Raw genomic sequence first — 25,966 nt, 5'->3', positions numbered from 1 at the left:
ACACTGGCAGTGGTCAGGGCAAGCCAGATATTTGCTGCACATCCATTCCACCTTTATAGGTAGGTTGTGAAAGGAATCTGTGGTAGAAAGTGTGAAAATTAAACATGATGAAGAAGCTTAATGGCATCTTCACGAGTTTGAAAAACTATGATTAGAAAGAACTGTTGATGAAGTTTTCGGATGGTTGAAGTGGAAGACTGGCCATCAGATGGCCTTTACCTTTTACCTGTACTCCAGGGTTGCCTGCATTCGGATGTTTACATTAGTGGGATGGGAGCAGCCATGCTCGATTAGGGGTACCTCTCCTTGGTGTGTCATCGGGGGCTAAGATTTATCAATATGCCACTGAGTAAATTATGTTGCATACAAGGTTCTTAGAATATGTGTGCTACGGATAGGGAAAGAAACATACAATTTTGAGTTATTTATTCAAATAAACGACAACCACTTTAAAACCTAGCTTCGGTCATGCTTGTCTCCTGACCACTGAGTAATGGGAATTACCCATGAGCTCAGACTACCTTCTCTCTCCGTAGGCCTGCGTTCACTCTTGCTTCCAGTACAACATGATCCAGCTCTGTGGTTGTGGATACTATTTCTACCCTCTGCCCCCTGCGGCTGAATACTGCAACTACAACAAGCATCCTGGCTGGGGTGAGTGACGAAATATTAACTCGCACAGGGTGTTCAAGCGGGGAAAGCACTGGTTGCCAAGTTGTTTTAGCTACATCTCCACTGAATGTTTTGAGTTTCTTTGCCTGTGGCATTATTCCATGAACCATACACAAATGGAACGCTACCCAAAGGGAGACATGCTTCTCAAGAGATTTCGCCATTCTCCAGTCAAAACTTAATGCGAGGACTCACATAACACGAGCTCCGCAGCCTAAGTTAAAAAGTTCCCTACAGAGAAAAGAAAACACACACCTTCTTATTTCTGGCATTGTATAGTTGTATTGGCCGTGGTAGCTGCCCCGTCATTAATAAATAGGACATTCTTGCTTCAAAATCTGTAAATACATTTTAAGGTGAGGGGCCCTTGAAAAGCACGGGATGTGAGAATAATTCTCATCTGCACCACCCTTCTAAACCAAAGTTAATTTTCTTTTTGTGCCACCCACGTTACCATCCATCTAGCTGGAAAAGGTACGTCTACATGGAGAGCTTTGATTTTGTAGGCTCTAGCCTGCGTGGGAGGGCGGCACCTTATTTCTTTTAAGAATAAACAGGATTTGCTAACCTTCATTTTACATGCCCTACAAAACCCTGAAGCGTGTTATAGCTTACACAACGGAGGCTATTAATGGATTTTGTTCAGATCTGTACTGTTTAACATTACAAACAGACCTCTAAAAAACAACATATTTATGACTTCCATTACTAATTGCCCCACCCCTTCATTATCCTTTATTCTAATTTTGTGACATGTGATTTTGTTTTCCACTCTTGGTATGTTGGTTACTCAAAATGTTTTCAACTGCAAGCAGTTATATTATGTGCAATCATGATACGTGCCAATGTGTACTTCAGTACTACTTTCAGAAATGTTCTTGGTTATTCACCACAGTCTGGAATGAAAAAAAAACTGTTTTCTGGGCTATGCATATGTCATAGTTGTGTTTCGATTAAATAAGGGGTTTTAATCAGCAGCTTACTACTTTACAGCTGATTCAAACATTTGTGCCATTCTGACGTTTTCTGTGAGCCACTTTGGTTCTCATGTACAAAGTTCTTTTTTGTGGTCCTAAACTTTGCGTTTCGTAAAATCCCATGGTCTGTGGCCTCAATTGGGCTTTTTACAAAGTGTTTCCAACATGTACAAGTGATCTTCCGAATTGAAAATAGGGAAAGGCATGAAAGGGGACCCCCGTCACATTCCTATTTACTGTGTACACCTATCTGCTGCCTTTTGTCTAGGTTTGTGCTATAGAAATACCATAGATACATGCATACATCCTATTAGCTATTCTGGAAGGTATATGCCTCATTGCACACAGTAACGAATGCCAGGAGGGAGGGCTGGATACGGCTGTAGCACACCATGTTAGCATTTAAATTGGCAATGTACTGTACATAAGAGGACAAACCCCTCAATGCTGCAAAATGCCACACACTTGAATGGGAGCATGGAGATGTCCACAGCACTACTGTCTGAAGAATATGGAGCAGAATATCATGGACTAAATAACATTCAACAAATGTTTTGTCTTGTAAACAACACTTACAAAAAACTGTCTGAAGAATATGGAGCAGAATATCATGGACTAAATAACATTCAACAAATGTTTTGTCTTGTAAACAACACTTACAAAAACGTTGCCTCATTGGCGTTAAAAAAATCTACACCCATTGGGGTTATATATTTCTAAACAACATTAAGGACAAGGTATTTATGTCAGGTGATATTTTTGTCAAAGGTATCTGGACATGCAGCTGGTCGAAGACAGCCCATACAGACCTTCAAAACCTATAAGCTGTCAGAAATTCACCGGTTACACTGCAAATGGTGACCTTCTGCCGTCAACTCCATGCACCATCGTATTAGTCCTGTTGAGTAGAAAACTACCAAAACTTCATATCAGAGCGTCTATACTTTTCATTGAAGACACCAACACTTCTTGGGGTGGCTATGCTTTCAATGCAACAATATGGGCCTAGTTAAGGAGGACTGGTGTACAATACATGACTAGGGCCTAGTACAGCTGCCATCCTTTTATAGAACGCTCCTGTACTTCTCAGTAGAGTTGCGTTGCTTAATATCTGGCAGAGCCCTGGTTCTTATTGGCAGTTTCCTAACGGGGCAGGTGCAAACGTTTTCATCTAGGCTGTTGCAGTTTTTAAACAACAGTAATGGGGCTTCCCAGGAGGGCTGATTTTTGTTTATTATAAGTCTAACGTAGCTCTCAATACGTCTGTTTATGTTTTGTCTATGCTATGAAGAGAAAAAACGTGTTTTTGCTGCTGAAATGTAGGACTCACAATCAAAATGGCACAAAAATAGCAGATTCCTGCATTTTGAAATATGGTGATCAATATTACTCACCTACTCAAATAAAGGAATGGCGCGAAAAATAGCAGACCTCCACCGCTTGTAATAAGGTGAGAATCAGCTCTCGCCTATGCATGGAAAAAATGGCGCAAAATAGCACAGATCTACAATTTGAAATACAATGATAAACAGCACCTATTTGTAAAATTGCACCTCTGTCATAGTTCATGTCACTGCCCCCTAAGATATTAAGAGGCATATTTATAAGCCCTTAGAGCTACCTGGGGCCACATTAGCATCATTTTTGTTGACACTAAGGTGGCCCAACAAGGCCAAAATCCTTGTGCCATATTTACAAAGTGGCGCAATGCATGCATTGCGCCACTTTTTAACCCTTTGCTCTACATTGTGACTGCGCCAGGCATAATGGCCCATATTTATAGGAAAATGATGGAGTGCGACGCCTCGCCAAAATTGGCAGCACCGCGCTCTATAATTTTCACAATGCAGGGGTGTGCCGTATTCAATTCAATACAGCACACCCCTGTGTTGTCCCCTGCGCTGGCGCTAAACTTAGCTGCCAGCTCCAACACATGCATCCTTCCACCATCGTGCAAAGATGTCTGCATTGAGGGGTGTGATTGTTTATGTGCGAAAAGATGTCCTTTCCTGCACAAAAACAATCACTAATGGCGATTTGGCACTTCTGTGTGTGCAGAATGCAGTACACACTGAAGTGCCAAAGCGTAATTTTGAAATTATTGTTATGTACAGGAAGAGGCACCTTCCCGCACATAAACAATCATTTCGGGCATGTTGCTCTTTCTATGCGTGCTGCCGAATGCAGCACACATAGAAAAGGCAAAAAACGAGAAGGAATAAAAATAAAAGTATTCCTCCTCGTTGCGTCTTGCTAACGCCACCCTGCAGGTGGCGTTAGATTGCAGCACTGCCTCAGGTTTACAAAAACTCATAAATCTGAGGCAGTGTCAAAATGCAATGGATGTTGCTGTGGCACTCCCCTTCCATGCAAAAAGCTGCCTGTGAAAGGGTCATATTTACAAGGTGGCGTTAAACCACAAAAAGTGACTTTAATGCCGCCTTGTAAATACGGCGCAGGGCGTAGCCCCACAGGAGCGTCACGAAAAATGGCGCTTCGGTGGCGCTACGGGCTCATAAATATGCCCCAATGTATGCAAAGGAGGCGTTCCCCCATGGGGGGGGGGCAAAAAAACGGCACAAGGAAATCTAACAGAATTCCTTGCATCATTTTTTATGGCACTTTTAACGCCTGCTCAGAACAGGCGTTAAAAGGGTGCTTCCATTATTAATAATGGGCCCCTATGTACTCTGCAGCAGTAGCACTAGTATTTTGGTGCTACTCCTGCAGAGTACATAGAGTCAATAAAAATGGTGCTATTGCCCCCTATGCTGCACCATGGTGCACCGTATCTTAGATACGGCGCACACATAGTGGCAGTAGGGGGGCACTAAGGGGCGTAAAGGAAGTGGCGCTGCACTAGGTGCAGCACCACTTTACTTAAATATGCCCCTAAGTGAGATGGAATAAGGCACACATAGTTCAGTATGGAGAGACAAGGGACTGAGAGCAGGAGATAGGCAGATCTGTAGGCACAACAGAAGCAATATACAAATAACGCCACTGAACTGGGTGAAAAGTGCAATCAAATGAAAAATGTGCTTTTCTGTGAGCAGGGATGGTGGGCCCAGATCTGCTCCACAGAGTATTATTGAAGGTTTAATTTATGTGAGGCATCTACTGTACACCAAATGCTGCAAACACTTCAGAAGGGGTTAAATTGTGAAAGGCTCCATGTGCCCGTGACAATATTGTATGCCAATCACCCACAGAGAGGACAAATGGTATATGCCTGTGCAGGACCTCTGTGCATTTGAGGTCCATATACACCTGGCTTGAACTTCCTGTGTCAGTCCGCTTTGCCATCCCAATTTTTGATAGATTATTTATTCTTGAGACAGTCTATTGAGCATTACAGTCCTTGTTAACCCTCTAATGGTCCCCTGCACCATCTAGCCCTAGATACTGCAGGCTAAGAATCTCTGTGCAAACTGCCTAAACCATGCATTACTGCCAGGGGCAAACCCTTTTCATTTGTGTCAACCCCGAGCCAGTCTATTCCTAGTCTATTCCTAGTGAGGACAGGCTTGTTTCATTGCAGCAGGCTATCCAGTCCTAAAGAAGACAGGCTTTAATCCCTTTGCCAATCCCTGAACCCCGCCACCCCTAGGCATACATGGTTCTGAATGATTTTAGCAATGACCAGAGGCTTTGGGTCAAGAGGGTAACAGACTTTGCACCCCTTCACCAATCCCCGGAATCAACTGGTTTTGAGGTGACAGGCTCTGTGCCCATGAGCCCCTGCCCGAGTCATTTCACCATAGCTGCAGCATCCTCTGTATCCACATAGGAATCCCCAACCTATCACATCCGAGACCGGGAAGATTCTGTATCTATGTGCTAAAGTTCTGAGTCACCCAGCCCTAGAGTAACAGGGGTGGTATCCTTGCAGTAAACTCATGAGTTAACCAGTACTCAATGTGGTGGACTCAGTATCCAGTGGCAGTCCCAGGGCTTCTCTCGCATAGTTGTAGCATCCTCTGTGTCCCTATGCAACGCTCCCATCGTATCCCGTCCAAGATCAGGCAGATTCAGCATCCAGGAGCTAAACACCCGAACCCCTCAGCCCTAATGTAACAGGCTTTGTATCGTTGCAGTTACCCCATAAGTCGTCCAGTCCTGAAGGTGATGAGCCCTGTGTTCTGGTCACCTTCTCTGAGACATTCGTCCATGGAGAGAACAGGTTTCGGAATCATGTGGTATACCTCTAGCTCTGAACAACGGGCTCTGTATCCCGGTAGTACTTTCCTGGACCAGCCACTCATTAATGTGACATGCTCTGTGTCTAGGTGCTGTTTCCTTAACCTGTGCAGGACATTGGAGTAATTGATTTATATCCAGGTAGAAACCGTCTGATCATGTCATAGAGGTTAACAACCTTGTGCCAATCCACTGAAAAAGTCCCAGAGGTACCAACCCTGTATCAAGTACGTCACACACTCATTTTTCACAGAGATTGTGTCTTCATGCCAATCCCCTGAACCCACCCACTATATGTATATATATGTAGGTATACTGTTCTATAGTGCAAACCTAGAAAAGAGCAGCATAGCACTGCACATGGTTAAAGACAAGCAGTTTTATCCAACAAGTCACAGAAGAGAACAGTGGGTTGTAGATGGTTAGTGGATTGTAATGTAGTGATCTTTAAACAGGTGAGTTTCAACTCTTTCCTAAATTGGGACAGCGTTGGGGCAGTTCTAATGGATACGTGTGTGTTATCCCACATACAGGGTGCATAGATGGAAAGTCTCTGTTGTCTTGTTTTTTGTTTTTTTACACTTCTTAGTCTGTAGTCTGATGGTGTCCTGGCTGTAGATGTGCCGTGAACCCATTTCTGTAGCAAACAAGCTCTATCGTCACGTACTAAGTGATTTAGGTTCTGTATTCTTGTAGATGTCACCCAAGCCACCCAGCTCCTGGGTGGCTTAGGTGACTTCTGACAGACCTACTTCCAGTCATCAGCACAACCAAATTCTAGAGGCAAATTAATTATTATCCCCCGGCACTCCACTCTACCATACAGAATATGCCAGTGCCTGTCTCGTGCCCCATCATTTTCTAGTCCAATAGCTGAAAGGCTCATGTGTCCATCTGCCAATCCGACAGATGAAAAGCAGAGTTTCCGTGAGTCAGTCTGACAAATCACCCTTTCCACTAGATATAAGGCCCAGTATGCTTGTCCCAGTCCACTGGGCCATCCAGTTCTGTCGGTTATACCTGTGCTGAGCTTTCCCGTTCTAATTATTTGTCACAACCTCTTTCCTCAGGACATTGTTTCTACAAGTTACATGAGAAGCTCATGGGACACCAACTTGATTGCTTCAGAAGGTGCCCAAAAGATTGCCAGTAAGTACACCCCTTTAAAATAGGGTATTTCTTCCAAATGTGAATATTAAGAATGATTTGTATTATATTATAGTCAGTGTTGCTGAAATTATAGGATTTTTCGGTCTATGTGTTTTCAGCATAATTCTGAATTTACTGGATTTGTCACATAATCTGTCTGCTGCTTAATTTGGAGAGTTCAAGAAAAATATAGTTTTCTCGAATGGATTAAATTAATAACAAAGAGCAAAAATAGTGCAAAAAGGTGCATACATAAAAGTTGCTTATAGACATTAACATGAAAATTAATATGTCCAACTCTAAAGTTTTATGTGTGATGGAGTCAGTGCAAGAACTCATTTTTGATTTAGTACGTAGTTATTACGGTATACTCCTTTAGAGAGAGGTGAAGTAAGTTATGCTACCGTCTACTATTAAATACCAAGCTGAAGGAACTGTGGAACACACATCTAAACCACGGATTCATTCAACAATTTAATAATGTGACAATACATTTTTTTAATAATCTGCTAGAAGCTCGAGGCCATCCAGTAGCATTTTATGGGGACTGAGAAGGTCAACTGGAGCAGCAGCTTTTTCCAAAGGTGATATGGTTCAGGTTGGCCACAGGAGCTAGTTCTTTGGCTGTGGAACAGTACAGAAGGTTGATGCCACAGAGATGTGCACCAGTCAGGCACAGTTCTCTAAATATGGAGCTTGTCTAGATCCATATTGAAACTCAATGCATACTCCAAAGTTGATATTCAGAATGTAATAATGTCTTCTATGCAATAGAAACTTATCGTAGCGATCGGTAACTATCTGTTTTAAGGTGGGTGGTCCCTCTCGTGTTATAGAAAAATTATAGATGTGAGGAGTATGATGGAGAAAGAGGGTGTTAAAGTCGGTCTGTCCCACCCATCCAATCCCCCCTAAGCAACTCTTATAACTTTCAGTTTGTCTTTTCCTGTTGCAGTGAGACCTGGTATGAGCTGTCTGCAGGAACAGCAAGGTGGCCAAAGAGTTCATCTGAGGTAAGACATTTTGAAAATGGTATCTATAAAGCGCACGTTTACCCAGGCAACAAGGAAGGAACATTCTGTGTTCATAATAAGAGAGGTGTTTTTGCAGATAGGCATAGGAACATTCAGCCTTGAAGTACCTTAACAAAAGACTAATGAGATAGTCCTTGATAAGGGGAGCGTTCAGTTCTGTTCTGAACTGCATGAGGGATGTTGAAAGTTTGGTGGGCGGAGGGGCCATCTTGTTGTCATTTGTAGATGAGGTGTCACCACTTTGTTGATGCAGTAATGACCTCTAGATTGAGCCAAATCTTTATTCTCTCCCTTTTTATTTGCAAACCAATTTTTATTCACGTTGGTGCCCGCCCCACAGAGACATAGGACTATAATAAAGAGGATACACGTTGATCAATCTCTGTGAAATGACATCCTGTCTACAACAGCACCCGTAGTTCATTAGATGAAACTTAAAAAAATAAAGATAAGTCTAACAAGTCTATGCTTCACATTCCAGTAGAACCACCATGTTGGGTAGCAGCGTTGCTTCCACTGCCTTGCAGTTGTCATCTTAGCTATTAGTACTGACTGGAATGCCAGTTCTGATACTCTGGGGGTAATCCTCTCCCCATCCCAGCCTGCGCCGAGCCAAAATAGTGGTGGGTGGGTCAGCATTTATTTATTTCTAAACCAATTATGGATGTAATTAATGGATGAGATCAACACCTTATTTCGGTGAGAGAATGGGAGTAGTTTCTTTTCCATGTGTCAACAGTCCTATAACTGCTTCCCTAATCCTCAACTGCACCACCCTGTTTCTCATTTACCTGTCTGCTTCTTACAGACCGAACATGAATTTGCAATCTTCAAACAACCTAATTTGTACCTAAACAAACATATCTGATCACATTATGCAATTGGCCTACTGCACCTCCCAAAAGTTGACCGATATTCGCCGTGTTGAACATTAGGTTATCATGGATGGTGTTAGGGGAATGGAAATGTTGTTTTATACTTCAGTGAGATTATGTCCTATACATATAGTAAAGTGCTGGTGATTTTGTGGAATATGTTTACTAGACAACCAGCTCAAGTCCTAGGGGGATCTCCCAATGCAGCTCTGTGTGTACCCAGAGCTTACCCGACTCTCCTTGATCATTCTCCAAAGATTTTATGCTAGGCTTTCAGTAGTCTAGTAGACAATTATGGGGGTTTTCATTGCCACACAGAATCTATGAGCTGGAGATCGTCTAGAGTCCTATGTCCCTAACTAGGATGGAAGTGCCATGGAATATATGTAACAGAATGTGTATAACTGACATAATAGGCATTGCACACTGCGTTGACTTGAACCATCATGTTGAGCTCGTCGTCTTGGATGATCCCTAGATTTCTTGCACTGCCTATGGATGTTGGTCCTAGCTTCGAAGGCCACCAGGTGGAGTTCCATGAGGAGATCTTGTTGCAATAGGCCAGTACTTCTGTCTTGTCGGAGTTGAGCTTCAGACAGTTGTTTCACATCCAGTCTGCTACCATGGTCCTACAGTTGATGTAGTTGGTTCTGGTAGTGGTTGTCTTGTCCATCAGGGAAAGGATGAGTTAAGTGTCATTGCCGTAGGAGATGATGGTTATGTCTTGTGATTGGATGATGTTGGCGAGCGGAGTCATGTATATGTTAAAAAGGGTGGGGCTGTGGGACAGTTTCTGTGGGACTCTGCATATCAGTGCCTCGGTCTTCTATATGAAGGGTGGCAGACTGACATTTTGGTTTCTTCACATGAGGAAGGAAGAGACCCATTTGAGAGCAGATCCTTGTATGCCAATCTCAAGGAGACTATTTTTGCTACTTACTTTAGTTTTTGTTTTCATTGGTCTTGTTTTCTGGGTGGTTTCAGTCTTAATTAGAAAATAGGTACTTTTCATCCACTATTTGAGGAAGTGAGACACAGGCAAGTAAGACCTTTATTAGAAAAGTGAAACCCAAACCTAATATAACTTCTTTAAGAGGCATCAGTATTAAGGACATTTGAAGTCGGTGAAGTTTGCCTGCCAGATTAGTTTTACATTCATCAAGGTGCACACTTGTCTGTAGTAGCTGCTCTTCTTGAGGCACAGATATGTTTGCCAGGGAGGTGTAGATATCTAAATATGGCAGTCTATCGTCCATCAGTGCAACAGAGTACATGCCTCCATTGCTGCTATGTTGAAATGGATTACAACCTACCAAACCCTAAATTACCCCATTACCTCTTTCACTCTTGTACCCATGCTTAGCCATTGATCAAATGTGTTTTTTACTTTGAATAACACAAGGGTGGTATCAACTGAGCCTAACTTCATGGTGTAGGACTTCTTTCTTCCCTTTTATAAGGAGCACATCGACACACAAAGTAGTTCAATTCAGTGGCAGAGACTACGAGGCATTTTATACTCTGTTTGCACCAAATGTGCGACAAAAATGTTGACGCACATTCAGCGCAAACCTTGCCCCATATTTAAACTTTGACACCCGAGCCCGTGGACGTCAAAATTCCTCCGTGTGAGTCATTTTTTGGATGCAGGAAACTGCCTTGCGTTAATGACATGCAAGGTAGGCGTTCCCGCCCCAAAAATGACGTTAAGGCCTGTGCGCCTTATTTATACTCCTGCGTCATTTTGACGCACAGGAGAGGGTGGGACTTTAGAAATGGCGCACAGCCTGATGTGCGCAGTTTTTCAACGCCTGGGTCAGGGCAGGCGTTAAGGGATATGTGGGCTCACTTCCATGGTCTCTGACCATGGAAGGAGTCCAGAGGTGCCCTTCCCTGCCCCCAGGGACACCCCCTACCACCCTCACCCACCCCTGGAGGACACCCATGGAGGGGGGGACCCATCCCAGGTTTTTATTTTTTAAAAGTGGCATGGGGGCCTAATTTGCCCCCCCCCCATTCCACTTTGCCCAATGGCCATGCCCAGGGGATAGAAGTCCCCTGGGCATGGCCATTGGGCAAGGGGGCATGACTCCTGTCTTTGCTAAGAAAGGAGTTATTTCAATGGGGGTTGAGTGTCAAAAAAAGGCGCAAGTCCGGTTTGAGGCATGATTTTTGCCTCAAACCTGACTTGCACCATTTTTTAATGCACAACCCCCAACCCCTACGCTGGCACTGCCTGGTTTGAGTCTTTTTTTTTTACTCTGACCAGTCCGCAGCGCCGGCTAACATCATTCCTTAAATAAGGCGCCTGCATGGCGCGTAGGAATGGCGTTAGCAGGTGGTAAAAATGTTGACGCAAACCATCGCCGGCGCTGGTTTGTGTCAAAAAGTATAAATATGGGCCTACGTGTGGCTACGTGTGCTTTTTAAATGCAAAAATAGTTTTACTTTTAGCAAAGGTTTTGTTTTTTTCAGATTGATGAGGACCAGGCTGCTTCCCCAACAATAATGTTTTGCAGAACACAGGAAAAATGAAACAAGCAGTGGCAGAGCAAAAAGGCTGGTGGCCAAAGCCAGCCCTATTGAATTTTGCCAATATTTGCTTTTTAATTGGGTCTCATCCTGTTTTACAAAAACATTGTCAACAGAGATTAGTTATAAAGGGTCATACTGATGATTGCATGATTTGAATACTTTGCAAGTCAGCTTTATGAAGCTCAATACACTAATGTCGCACTTGAAAGACAACTGTTCATACTGCATGGCACCTTTAAACCTAGAGACATGACAAGAAGAGAGAATATACTTTGAGGGAAATGTACGATTGGAAATCATGGGCTAAAATCTGCTAACCCACGAGGCCAAACTGTTTGAACCTGGACAAACCAATTTAATTTATTATGCATCGTTTTTCTTCAGTGCAGCATTTTAAAGCACCTGGAAATTAATTAGTTCAGCCTATGAGCAGTACAAGATAGACTGTGATCCAAGTACCATAGTGACTTAATCATAGCAGCAACCATGTATAAAGTGCGTAAGAAAAATGTAGCTTTTTCTTAGTTCTCTTATGGCAACAATGCCAGGGCATTCGTTCTTAAATCTTTTTAAGTTTAGGATTAAATATTATTATTTTTAGTAAATAGCATTCAATGCAGTAAGGTAATCGAATATATTAAGGTAAAACAAATATCCAAAAAGTAATGAATTGTTTTCGAATTTATATGCACGTTGCATTTTTATATATCACTGGAGACAAATTTAAATGTTTAATTTAGTCTTTTGGCTCTAAATAGGCTCTGGATCTGTCTCAGATCTAAGAACTGTTTTTCTAATCTCTGCTTCAAGCCACTGTGTTGTGGATGAGAGCCTTGACTTGATTCCTGTGGAGCTTGTCTTTCAGCTTGTCTTTCAGCTGACAGTCTCAGTGAACTTACAAACCATTCCTTGCTGAAGACTTTATGCTTTCAGGAACACAGTGGGTTTCCCGTATGAAAATGTCATTGACTTTTAATTGCTAATGGCAGTCTGACAAAAATGGCTGAATTGGTCAAGTTCCCCAGGTACGATCCAAGCATGTTTGTACCTCACCCAAAGCCAATCATAACTTCATGTTCTTTCTCACTTCATTTTATTTAATCTTTTGTTCCCAATAAACCTTTCCATTGGTACATAAGGTCTGGTCTTATATGCTTAAGAGGAATCTTTCTTCATAATTTGATTGAAAATCATTTCATACATAGCACACTGTGATTTTTGGACTTCTGGGATACTGATAACATATCTCTCTGATTATTTATTTAGAGTTAGATCTTAGCTCACGTGAAAGATGCAGAAGAAGAATATTTTGTTAAAAATATAAAATAATTTGCAGCCTAATCAAAATTCCAAGTGCACACCTCCCGGTACCAGGGAACAATTTTGCCTCAACTCACCACTGCTCAAATTATAATATTTATTTTCATATGAAGTGATGATTTAGAGGGTCGTGCACTCAAGTAATGATTATTTGGGTTTGTGCACTCTCTACAGAGATTGTGACCTGTAGCTCACATGTCAATCCCACTCAGGATGGCGTGGCCTTTCATTCTTTCAAGGTAGTTAAAACAAGTGTTACTTAATAACATCTATTCTCTAAGTATCAAGAGTCAATATTGTTTGACGTTTGGGGTATATAAATGTGTAATAATGTATTATTACTATTCGTTTCCTTTTGTATCCTATGCCTTTATTGGTTTTGAAGATGGTGTGGGCCAGCAAGTAGAGCAAGTGCGGGAATCGTGGTTGTATTCTTTCAGACCCTTGAAGGGGCATGATACTGCCTACAGGATACCCCAAACGGGGACCAGTTTAGAAGGCCGTGGATCAGGACATTGCCACCATCCAGATGCAGAAGTATGGGGACATGAATAGCAATTCTAAAATCATTTTCTGGAAGAATGTTGTAACTTTCTTTAGTAGTGAGAACTGGTACTAGGCGTTCTTGTGTTCCTTGGTGAAGAGGCCCTTGATGAGGACGCTGTTGTCTATGGTGAACCTGGGTGACTTAGTGTTGGATGACTGTTGTGGTTTGAATCTGTCGAGATTTGTGACCTTGAGCCAGGTTTGGACTATATGCTGCTTGCTGTTAGGGAATATCAGGAATTCAGTTTTTGTGGGCTTGAGTTTGAGGTAGGTGCTAGGCACCCAGTTCTGGACGAGGAGCAAGCAGTGTTTGATATCTAAAGCTTTCAAGTTCAGTTGTGTATCATTACTATTGGTGTGTGGATGATGTTTGATTCTAGTTAGTAGAATCCCAAGGGGCCCCATGTACAGGTTTAAGATGCCAAGAGACAAATGGAACCCTGAGAGACTTTAAAGGTGATAGGGGTCTTCTGGGAGCTGGAACTCCCATCCCATGTGAATGACTGGTGTTCATTTGATAAGCACAAGCAGAACCAGTGAAAGACATTGTGAGTGAATCCCATTTAAGAAACTGGGTGTGGATGTTGGTTGCATTGTCAACAGAAGCTGAGAGGTGCAGCAGTATCAGAACGATGGGGTCATGTTTCGCTGTGTTGAGAAGGACACTGTCCATTTTTTGAAAGGTACCTGTTTCTCTGCTACAGCAATATCCAAAGCCAAATTGGTAGTCCTGCAGGGTATGGATATGATCTAGGATTTGTAGTGTAGGCTGCTGCAGCTGACAATGATGGGTAGGAGCATGATGGGGTGTTAGCTGGTGATGTATTCATGGTATAATCTAGATTTCTTCAAGAGTGGGAGAATCTAACCTGCCCTTAGAGCTTCTGGGAAGGCTATATGAGTAAAAAGAGGCCTTTATGATGGTAAGTGAGGGTTTGATGAACGATGAGGGTAAGACATCATCTTCCTAGGAGCTGGCTTTGAGTGTTCTGAGGATGTTAGCTATGCTTGGTAGAGAGGGGTATGTACAATCATTATCGGGGAATGCAGTTTAGAGGGTTGGCTGTCAGAGAAGAGACAGAATTTGTGTTGTCCATATACTTTCCGATCACCTTTACCTTTTCCATCCAAGAAGTGCTGTATGGCATCCTATTTTTCAGTGGAGTAGAATCTGACAGGGGATAGAGGCACTGCTTGTTTGCCAGAAGTGCATTTTGCTTCAATTTGCAGCTTAATTTATGGTGTTTGTGTTGTACTTGGCATTGGCTTATGTGATGAGTTGTCAGTGTGTTATGTGGAGGGACTACAGTACGGTGAGTTTGCTATGGGCTATGCTTTAATGTCATTTTCTTTTAAGTCTGGGGATGGAGTGTTTGTTGTTGGCATGGTCTTTGCTCAGGATATGGAAGGGTTTGGCTTGTACTTGCATATTTCAGTTGGAACATGGGTGTTCACATGGTTTTTCATTAATATGTTAAAGTAATTTAGAAGCTTGTTGATGTATGACGTGGAGATGGCAGGCAAGAGATGCATTTAAGATTAGGTTGTTCTATGAGGACATTTTTGATGGCTCCGAAGGCTTGTTGCTCTCTTTTTGATTGAATTTGGTGTGTTGGCTTGATGCTGAGGAAGGTGACAGGGAAGGTGACGTGGTCAGACCAGTCCACGATTATGGGTGGTTAGCATTTAATGGCTGGTGTTGTTGAGAAGGCAAGTTAATGACTGTTAGGGGCTAAAACCATCTGCTGAACGTGTCGATTTCTGTCTTTAGAAACCTTTGCAGAGCATTGTGATCCATTTTGTATCAACGACTGTATTTTAAAATGTGAGCTTGATATAAGATTCCCACAAGGTTTGTCACATAATTTGTGGTTCCCAAACGTTTTCAACCTGTGGCTCTCTAGAGCTGTTGGTTGTGGCTCCCCATTATGTTACTTATTTTTTGGCGGGTGGGAATGTAATCCCAGCCTCGGCGGTACTTCCATTATTCTCCCTGATAATAATTGGGCTGAAGCTGATTAAGGTATAAAGCTATTACAGTCAAAGATGCAACCCTATCCTATCCACTGCGGAGCCCCATGCAGTGTCAATGACTGATTGGAGGGACACAGGGTTCTCGGAGAAGTGAACCGTTAAAGCTTGGACACTGAGTAGATTTTTGCAAAACTGGTCAGTATAAAAGCACCAAATTGTTAAGTTGTGCTTGTCGGAGGAGCCCTTGCTGTGCCTCCCTCAAATGCATTGGACTCGAACTGAGGTATCTGAGATTCTCGTTTGAGAGTACGGCGTAGAGTACTGCGCATCATAAAACGGCTTATTTGCCTTGCCAGGCATTCATTTGGTTCATTCTGGTATTTGCATTTTTGCTTTTCACTGTAAGTGTAGGACGTCAAGCAGCAGAATGCAGAGGATGAACAAGACAAAATGAACTACTGCAATCTGACAGGGGGGACAAGATGTCTTTGCAGTGATCACTGAGGTGTCTCTTTCAAACAGAGATTTTGTGTTGCCTTCTAAGTTAGCTCATTGTTTACTTTGTGAAAACAAATCTTACTTCTGTTCTGTAAAACACACTACATGTAGAAGACTGAGGAATAATTGTTTTTATCAGTCTTATTCTTGGCATAGTTTCATGTAAGTTTAGCAACTGGAAAGATTGCATGTTACCATTGGCAACCATGCTACAAAGTGGCTCCTGTTGCAAGTGTGCCCTTAAGAGAACATTATTAAACATGCTTGTTTCCGGTGCAGTAGTTCTTTTGGGAGGGGAACTGCTTGGAGTATTTTACTATGCTTGTGGTGGAATGGTTGTAGTACGGTGAATTGACTGTTGGCCCTGGGGCCACTGTTAACGTGGTAACTACGTGGAGGTGGCTTGCTGTGCCTGCGCCATGTCAGTCACTGTGCCGGGTACCATGACAGTCGCTGCTCTTTGGAGTGATCTCCTTTGCTCTCAGTGCCCGGGTGTGCAATTTGAGTCAACCTGTGATGAGAAAGGATCTGCTGGAGGGATTGGGCTACAGATCCACAGTCACATTGTCAGTGGGACCTCCTCTGGTGTACTGATAACAACTGAGCCCCCTGACGCTGGCAGAGTTAATGCTTATGGAAGGCTGGAAAGGCTGGGGCGGAGTAAATCTCAGGTTGCTCAGATATTACAGTTAGACTCAAATCAATCATATGTAGCATCATAGCAGTGAAAGTACGAGAGCTGGTGCAAGTCCGAGCCTCTCAATGGCTAGCAGAATTAGGCAGCAGTCAATTATCTATCAGTCTGGGAGGGCTGGGAAAAAGTCAGTCTCATCTGGCGGAATACTAACATGACCTGTGTCTTCTGTACGCAGGCTAAAGCCCTGTAACCTGCCACTGTGTCTCTAACCCACTGGTGTGTGCGTGCCTGTAGTTGCAACAGACTTCTACTCTTCTCACATGCAGCTGAAGGGCACGTAGACGTCATTCACTAATGTTGAAATCAGTACCACAGATGCCTTCACCACTGTCAACAATAATTAACCTGGAGCGCGGCCTAATCTTGTTTGCAAGTACCCAGCTCCAGGTCATACCCCTTTGAAAAGATGCTTGCTTATATTACTTCTTGAACCTATGTAGTAGAAACAGACATTGGTGGGACACCCCTCTTGCAGTAATATGATGCAAGTAGACTACTAGATGTAGAAAATTGGTATTGCTTTGCCAAAGAGCGCTCTAATTTCCTGCCTTCTAAAATTTCTTAACACAGATCCCGTTGTGCATTCCTGGCTTTGTTCCATAAGTTGTGAACTTCAATACGACCTTTTGAAATTAATGCTGGGCTGGCCTGCTATCTAGAGGATGTTCTGAGTTTTAACCCTAGACCCCTTTAGCTTAACATCTGCCTTGTGGTGTAAGAGGTGAAGGATAATCATAATATATGTCTTAATTTGCCCGCAGCAGAATTTTGTCCGACACTGTCTCATAAATCTACTGCCCAGGCCATACTACAAGTTGGATAAATGGGTCCAGGCATGTGATCTTTTTTCTGTTCTGTATGACCTCTAATCTTAGAAGTACAAGGATTCTCGGTCACCTCTTCCTCCATAACTTGCACTAGTAATATCATAATGCACTTATTAGCCCTTTCAGCCTCCCAGGGAATCCATTTCTAACTGACCTTAAATGTTATGTCTAAATGTTGTCATATTTCAGGAATGGATTCCCCGCCTGCTGCATTTACCTGAGCAATACATTGGGACAAGCCTAAGGTAAGATCGACAAAGTAGACCAGTAAAATGTCCCTCAACTGGATTAGGTACCCTTTTTACATGAAGGGAGGAAATCTGGCCTATTAGAAAATCTGATTAGGCCAGATCTTCTGAAAGGCTGTCAGTACTTATGAGTATACCTTCTCAACCAGGTGAGGCTGTGTCATACCTTGTGGGCTGATACAAATATCTTTCTTCACACAGGAAAGATTTGTCCAGTATCAATGTCTTCTTCCAGGAGATCAGTGAGAAGGAAATCAACGAAACAGCTGCTATGACAGTACGTATGTCCCACTATCCATGTTTGCTGAATTCAGACCAGGCAGGTGTTTGTATAAGGTTTCAGGCAAAGGTTTAGTAATTGGCAATTGGCTTTAGGGTTAGTGGCAACAGATGGGACATCAAGGGCTGTCCCAAACAGCGGTAAATGGTGAACTTTGAAAGTCCTGAGACATAAATGCTCATGTTAGTTGCACTGAGCAAGCAAGTGAACTGAGTTCATCCATGTGTTGAATATTACATAACATTACTATTCAAAACATATATGGGATCTTTCTTCACTGCTGCATTCCACTTCTTCAGTTTTCTATCCTACCACTTTCAATTGTAATCTAGGTCACACATGTTATGGCCATGAATCTATTTCGGAGTGTCAGAGAGAAGGGATGACAAGTTATATAAATCTCATAATCTCATTCCTTAGACAGCAGAGGTAGACAACCCTTACAGGCTAATAAAGCGATGCCACCAAACAGGTTTTGGAGATCTTATATGTTCAGACGATAGACAATTTACTCCAATCACCTAGTTCCATGCCTCAGACATCAGTAGAGATTATGGCATAAAAGCTATATGAATGTAGGGGATGAATTCTTTCACACAAGTCATATAGTAATCAAAACGTACCAGCAAGTACCCTCTGGAACTGAGGAGACAATTCAGCAACAAGCGTTCTGGACTCAGCGTGAATTATCAATCAAGTATAATTTTTAAATGACAGGGCAATCATTTTACACCCATATTAGCATGTGAGTTATGGTATTTTTAAAACACATTTTTCTATCAAATAACTATTTTTCATTTTGGATAAACCCAGTTGCCCAAAGTTAAACGTTGCTATTGTAGTGAAAAAAGTTATTTGTAATGGAAATACTAACTTTTCAGTTTTAGTAAGTGTATTTTCTCCAGAAGCATTACTGTGCAGTTTTCATCAAATATGTATCTATAATTCAGCCCTACATGGACAGATTCGACCTCACATGCCCATGTGCCACCATCACATGAGAGGCATGCCAATCATTCCCAGATAATTTCCATCTCCATCTCCATTTCCATCTGTTTGACAGAGATTGCAACACTTAAGACAGCAATGTCTACAATATGTGCAAGGCGGCCATCGCTCTGCCATGGCCATCAGTAAATCAGATAACATGCTATAATGCCATATATGAGCACAATAAATAAAGCAGCTCCTGCAATATGCCAGAACGTGCACCATCTTAATGCCAATGATACTCACAACACTCAAAGAGCCAGCTTGCATTGCACCTGGAGCAGGTATCATCAAGTCAAGGATGCCAGCAGCATGCACAAAAATGGCAACTATTATGCCAGGGATTAGCTCCACGATATGAAGTCATAGAAGGCCCTAGATATGTTGAGCAGCCACGAGAAGCAAGGGTGAAAGTGACACAGTTAGGTGAAGTTGGAATACTGCCACAAGTCCTGTACTAAAAATGGGACAGGGCTGTTACTCTTACTACTTCCATGTGAACCGAAAGGGTGCATTATTCTTCCCTAGATCCACAAAGAATCAGTATGCTGACACTTGCCAAGTCCCGGGTGACTTAATGGAAAACAAGCAAGTGCCTTTAATAGATGTGCATAATGCTTACTTTCATTCAGCTTGTAGGAAAATATGAATCTGCTTTGCTGCGGGAAAAGAAGTCCAACAGTACAAATAGAAACCTTACCACGCCCCTACTCATGTCTTCACAAGGATCATGACAGTTCATCTTTGGAGTTATCAGAGTCCACTTTAGCCCCTACTATCACCTCCAAATTCAGGCTTCAGTTCTCCTTGAACTGCCAAAAAACCTTCAACAGGTATCCATTACATCTTGGAGGTCTTACCTCTGGCATTGCAAATTACTTTCCGTCTCTGAAGACTGTATCAGTCACCTATTTTATTTTGAAAGGCCAGGGGGCACTTGTCGATAAACATATACTGGCTGGCCATTGTTTATTGGGACCTGCAGGTGTAAACTGTGGTGATTTTCCACACCAAAGGACTCCACAACATTAGAGATGACAGCATCAACAGGTTTATCCTCTCCTCTCATGAGAGGAACCATCATGAATATGTGCTTAACAGCGTTTTTGAGGCTGTGTGCACTCGGCGATCAGCATCGTGCAACCCACCATAACTCCAGCTGCATCTCTGGGAATGGCAGTGGTCCTTCCTACCTGAGGGTTGGGCTGATGATTGAAGAAAGATGTTTGTATATGCCTTTGCTCTGGCACATCTGATTCAAATGATTATTACAGAAAATCAACAATAGTCCAAGATGTGCGTCATTCAGGTGAGCCAGCTTAGCCTGCTGGGTTCTTGGACAATCATTTTTTTCTGAGTGCACACATCCAATTCCTCTAGAGAAGAAACCTCTTATTTATAGTCTACGTAGGAAAGGTTTACACACCTTCCAACTCTGGCTCATTTGGCCCACTTTAGCTCCTTAATGGCATCTAAAAGGAAGTTCTTTCCGAGCTGCCATTACGAGACTTTGCTATTGAGATTCTGCCTTTATGCTTGGCCAAAGGACTTCCATCCACTCAATTGCTCTGTCATTGACCACTTGTCTTTCATCAGGTATTCAGGTGGACATCTGCTAAACTTACTTTGTGGCCACTGGAGAGCTGAAGAACAAGGCGGTGGAATCCTTTTCAACTATTAATGAGGTCATTAAGCAACCAGGCTATATCACCTTTTTCTCATTGTCAGGTATCCTATCTCTAGTTGGGATTTCTCCACTCCCCGGACGGATAATAGCCTGTCCTATTTAGAGATCCCTGCCTCTTTTGAGGGTATTTCTAAAGTCTTTAGTGCAACTACCGTTGTGGAATTTGCAGTAAAACATATGAAATTTCCTGACATGGTGTCATGTTTGAAACGTTCTGTCTGCGAGTTTTTTTGTTTTCCTTTGAAAAAATCTCACGCCCAGGAACTGATACTGAGCAAATAAATTGGCTCTGACAAAAAGTATTTTCCCTCCGTGTGAGGTCTAATTGAAAGTTCTATCTGCCTGGGGCTGCTATTTCTCACCCATGGCAGTTCTAGGCAATCTAGTGAGGGTCACCTTATTGTAAATAAGGTTGGGCGAGCGTCAATATGGCCTGGAGTCCCAGTGGTGGTGGCTGGGCCAACAGATCAAAGGTTTCCATTAGCAGATCATGGCTGCGGCTCCATCTATGGAAACACTACAGTTCCCTCTCCTCCAGATGTGGCAGGCAAGGGAACTGTGGGTTTTGCAACCAGGAGCTATGATAATGTTTGGTGCTCCAACCCCTAATCCCATTACCCTCCTCTGTGTTCTGAATTTAAATGTGCGCATAATCTCTTTCCACTTGTGAAAAAATGCTAATTCAGTTTGAAGCATGATTGGCTAATCCTGCTCATAACATCACCATAGCACATAATCATTTCTAAATTGTATTAAGCATAAGGGGCTACGCTAGCCTACACACTTCATACTGCATTAACATTCTTTTCTTTGTTACCCGTTTCAGGTGGTCGATCTGTTGTCGCGCATGGGATCCTTGTGGGGCCTGTGGTTCGGTTCGTCTGTGCTGTCTGTGGCGGAGCTGCTCGAGCTGGTCCTGGATGCAGTGGCTCTGTGTATCATCATGGCCTACCGGCTCTGGCACCCTCGTAGGCCTGCAGCTGCAACGTGTAACTGCGTTAGAGCTGTGACCCCGATCAAAGATGTCAGCAAGGGCATCTGCCGCTGTGGCTCGCAGTCAGTAGAAGTATCCCTCCCGGACATCTTCCCTACCGGAACAAGGCTCAGGAGAGAACATTTCCCAGAGTGCACCCTTCACCACGGAATCAGTGTGCATTGAAAATGGGTGAAATGGGGCATGGACCTTCATATGTGAATCCTGTTTGTTACTGTTGGTATTTATATGCGTTCAACATCCCTGGGGTATGAAAAATGGTCCTCCACCCATATTTTACAGTGCTTCGAGATGGCATAACAATACATTTCTGCTACTATACCGCTGGCTTGGAATTACCAGACAGGGCAGTAAAATGGGTTTTCACAGATTTTGTGTCTAGGTGGTTCTGAGCGATTACTGGCCCACAAAAGTTCAAAGAGTTACACGGGACCTATTAGAAGAGAATAACTTGTATTAACTCAAATCATACCCACCTGCTATTAGAGCGGGGCCTTACAGTACCGCAAGTCGTACAGGCCAAAGGGCGAGACACAGTTAATTGCATACAGGTACATGAGTAAGAGGGAGCCGCGAGTACACTCATGGGCATAGGCATCATACATGTAATTGGGGTGAGATTAATTTTCACATCTAGCTTACTGTCACATAAGTCATACAGTCCCTAGTGCGAAAAGGAGCTCCCTGAAAACCTTACACTGCCATATCATAGGAGCCTAGCGTTAAGAAATGGGGGGCTGCACATGAGCTCAATCCAGGGACGGTGGTAGACTTATTAAACCCCTAAGCAATTTTTTTTTTTTTTTTTTTTTTTACATTTTGCATCTTTTCTCCTAAAAAGAGTGCCTTGTCTGAGACCATGGCTTTAAGTGGGCCAGGTCCTGCAGATGCTCAGCAGTAGCTGTTCTAAAAGGTACGTGCCGAGGTCCCTGTGGGGCTCTACTTTTTTTGGCCCTTACCCTCAGGGTGAAAAAAAAACTTAACTCGGCAGCAGTATCACCATTTACTACCTTTGATGTAACTTCAAAGAGACTCGTTATATAGGGCCAGATGTAGCAACCCGTTTGCGAGTCGCAAACGGCGAAAATCGCCGTTTGCGACTCGCAAACGTGGGTTGGCTATGCAGAAATGCATTTTGCGAGTCGGATCCGACTCGCAAAATGCATTTCAGACTCGCTAATAGGAAGGGGTGTTCCCTTCCTATTAGCGACTCGCACTGGTATGCAATTCCATTTGCGGCCGCGAAAGCGGCCGCAAATGGACTCGCAGTTACCATCCACTTGAAGTGGATGGTAACCCAGTCGCAAACGGGAAGGGGTCCCTATGGGACCCCTTCCCCTTTGTGACTGGACCAGATATTAATTTTTCAGGGCAGGGAGTGGTCCAAGGGACCACTCCCTGCCCTGAAAAACCGAAACTATAGGTTTCGGATTTTTTTAAAGTGCAGCTCGTTTTCCCTTAGGGAAAACGGGCTACACTTTAAAAAAAAAAAAAACCTGCTTTATTGACAAGCAGGTCGCTAACATGGAGGCCTGCTGACGTCAGCAGGCCTCCATGTTAGCGAGTGCCTATACTCGCAATGGGGCCGCAATTTGCGACCCACCTCATGAATATTCATGAGGTGGGTCATTGCGACCCCATTGCGAGTTGCAGTCGGTGTCTGAGACACCGTACTGCATAGCAATTTGCGAGTTGCAAATTGCGAGTCGCAGGGACTCGCAATTTGCAAGTCGCAAATTGCTTTTTTCGTACATCTGGCCCATTGTTCTTTCAGTCTCATCTTTTCAGAACGGAAACATTTTCAGTATTTTATACAATGAAGCCATCGTTTTATTTATCTTATGCAACTAGCCACAATTGACAATGCTAATAGTCCGGCTTGGTGTAGATGTAATGTTACTTGTTCTATAATTTATCTGGATGCAATGACAGTAAGAAGCAGCAAAATACCAGTTAGGCGACACACTATGCTAAGTACAGATTTTTAGCTTAAGTGTTTTTAAGCCACACCCTTAATTACATTGACCACACCCCTTAGAGAGACCCCGACAGTTTTTTTTTATCCCACTTATGGCTCTGTCTGAGACTTATAAATGCAATGTGACACCCCCTTGTCTCAAATCTTCTCTCTAGTATAGTGTACTTGTAGCACCCGTTTTAACTCAGTTGGCTTTGTGTTTCTAGTCATTGCAGGGCACTTTCACCGCACTAGGCACCAGGTGTTTTTTGTCAGCTCGATTTGTACCTCGTGCCCAGCTTGTTCCCTTGAGTTCATATGATGCACTTTCATTTCTTAGCACATTTACACTTCTCATAAAAGCAGCTAACCTTTGTCTCACAACTGCTATGTTATACTGGAGTACACGAGGGGTGGGTCTGTTGCTGATGTCAGATCTGATTTCAAGGTTTGAACTTAGGTTACAAGTTAAGGAGCACATCATTCTGCCTTAGAGCAGGCCCAGGGTACAGTTGTGCGAGAGGTAGGATGCCACAGAGACAGGTGGTGTCTGTAGGGCAGGGGGAAGAGTGAGGTCTGTGCCAGTTCTGTACTTGTTAACGGGGGCGGACTTGCCTTTTGCCAAATTGGGAAACTTTAGGACAGGTGTGTGTGGAAGGCCACCAGTGCTGGGACAAAGTCAGTCGCACGTTAGTGTGTCAGCTCCTAAAGCAACATATTGGTGCCGTCTCCTCAGCTATACGAGTTCAGGAAATTAGTGTGACGTTCTACAAAACAGCTGAATAAATACCTGAATAAATCAGTTCATGCTTAACTCCCCCCTTCAGAAGTCAAATCATGTAGGAAGTAGGGTCTCTACTGTAAACCTAATCTTTGCCACTGCTGCTCTGAATATTGCGTGATTAGCTCATCCCAGCATTTTACACTATTTCCTTGCTCATGAGGTCATAAGTGCACCACAGTCTTCTCGAGTACTGGCTTGGTCATAGAGTGATTAATACATCTCACTAGTCTCCTTTAGTGCTATCATTCATCTCTTGTGGACCTCAGTCATCTCTTGTGCTTTGGTCTTGCAGTGATTATGCACCCCAACTGTCTCCTCTAGTGCTTTGATCAATGTGAGGTTAGTGCTCCCCAGCCTTCTGTTTTGTCTTGGTCATGGGGTGATTAGTGCACCTCGGTAGTCTCTTTTAGTGCTTTGACCAAGGGGTAGTGAGTGCACCTCAACTGTCTCCTCTAATGCCTTGAGCAAGGTGTGAACAGTGCACCTCATCCTTCTCCTCTACCTCCTTGATCGAGGTGTTTAGGGCGCCCCAACTATCTCCTCTAGTTTCTTGATCAAGGGGTTATAAGTGCACCTCAGCCGTCTCCGCTAATGCCATGATCAAGGGTTGATTATTGCACCCCCACTGTCTCAAGTGTCTTAATCTGTGGGTGATTAGTGTGCCCCATCCTTCTAGGACATGGTGCTGCTATATCCATGAAGTGATTACTTCAAACCTCAACTTTCTCGGCCGCTGTTGGATCATGGTCTTGTAAATGCACCCAGACATACTTCTCTAGTGTCTTGATCATGGAATGATTCTCTCGTGCCAGGCCTGTATCACTCTTGCCTTGATCATGGAGTGATTAATGCACCCAGCCTTATCCTCGGCTGCCTCGATCGCATGGTGATTAGTGCACCCCAGCCTTCCCCTCTGTTGCTTTGATTAGGGTCACCCTCTCCTATAGTGCCTTCATCATGGGTTTTAGTGCACCTCAGCCTTCTATGCTAACTCATTGACCATGGGGTGATTACTACACCCCAATCTTCTCTTCAGCTACCTCCAGCGCAAGTGATGAGGGCACACCACTCTTTCCCTCTTTTGTCCAAACATTTGTAGCTTTTTCCTATTTCGAAGTCCGCTGCATTTCACCTGAATGCCACACAATATATGTATTTATCTCCTTCGGTTCACTTGTATTTTAAGTAATGCTCTAAATGTGTGAATCTTTAATGAATAAACATGTCATTTCATAAATGTATAAGGGCGTGCAGTCTCATATGTAAAAACAATTATGCTTACATTATTGCAAAATTGGCTGGGGCAGTACAAGAGAAAATGCTGTAGGATTTACGGATACACATCAGTTGAAACATAAAGAATTTGGATTATGCAGATTCCAAATAGAATTATTTGAAATGTCTCTAAATTGAAAGTAGACTATATTAGAAATTTGTCTGAGTCGAAAATGTGTATTTTTTAATTTCCTAAAAACGTTTACATGTTTCATGCTCGAGCACGTAACCCACAGCAGTTGTGTTGTTGCACTATTTATTTATTAAAATATACAGCTATATAGTGATCCATAACAACTAAAGCCAAATGATGCAGCAATGAAATAACAAACAGAAAGAAAATACCATGTACAATGTTTGTTGTAGATTTATATTATCAAATATCTAAATAAAATGAAGTCAGCAATTTTTGCAGTAAATTGCAACAAATGGCTTTGCTTATGAGTG

The 25,966-nt window shown here is 43.0% G+C and overlaps 1 protein-coding gene across 1 annotated transcript in view; it reads left to right on the top strand.

The window, feature by feature from the left end:
* Positions 1–25,616, top strand: part of SCNN1D (sodium channel epithelial 1 subunit delta) — a 59,944-nt gene extending 34,328 nt beyond the window's left edge. The window contains exons 8-13 of the mRNA XM_069241086.1: positions 537–654; positions 6,920–6,998; positions 7,954–8,011; positions 17,494–17,549; positions 17,754–17,829; positions 21,336–25,616. Of these exons, the coding sequence (XP_069097187.1) occupies positions 537–654; positions 6,920–6,998; positions 7,954–8,011; positions 17,494–17,549; positions 17,754–17,829; positions 21,336–21,668 (720 nt within the window). The 3' untranslated portion in view covers positions 21,669–25,616. The remainder of the gene's footprint in view (positions 1–536; positions 655–6,919; positions 6,999–7,953; positions 8,012–17,493; positions 17,550–17,753; positions 17,830–21,335) is intronic.
* Positions 25,617–25,966: the final 350 nt, after the last annotated feature.

This window comes from Pleurodeles waltl, chromosome 6 (assembly GCF_031143425.1).
Source record: "Pleurodeles waltl isolate 20211129_DDA chromosome 6, aPleWal1.hap1.20221129, whole genome shotgun sequence".
Lineage (NCBI taxonomy): Eukaryota > Metazoa > Chordata > Amphibia > Caudata > Salamandridae > Pleurodeles > Pleurodeles waltl.
This window is presented reverse-complemented; position numbering and strand designations above follow the sequence as displayed.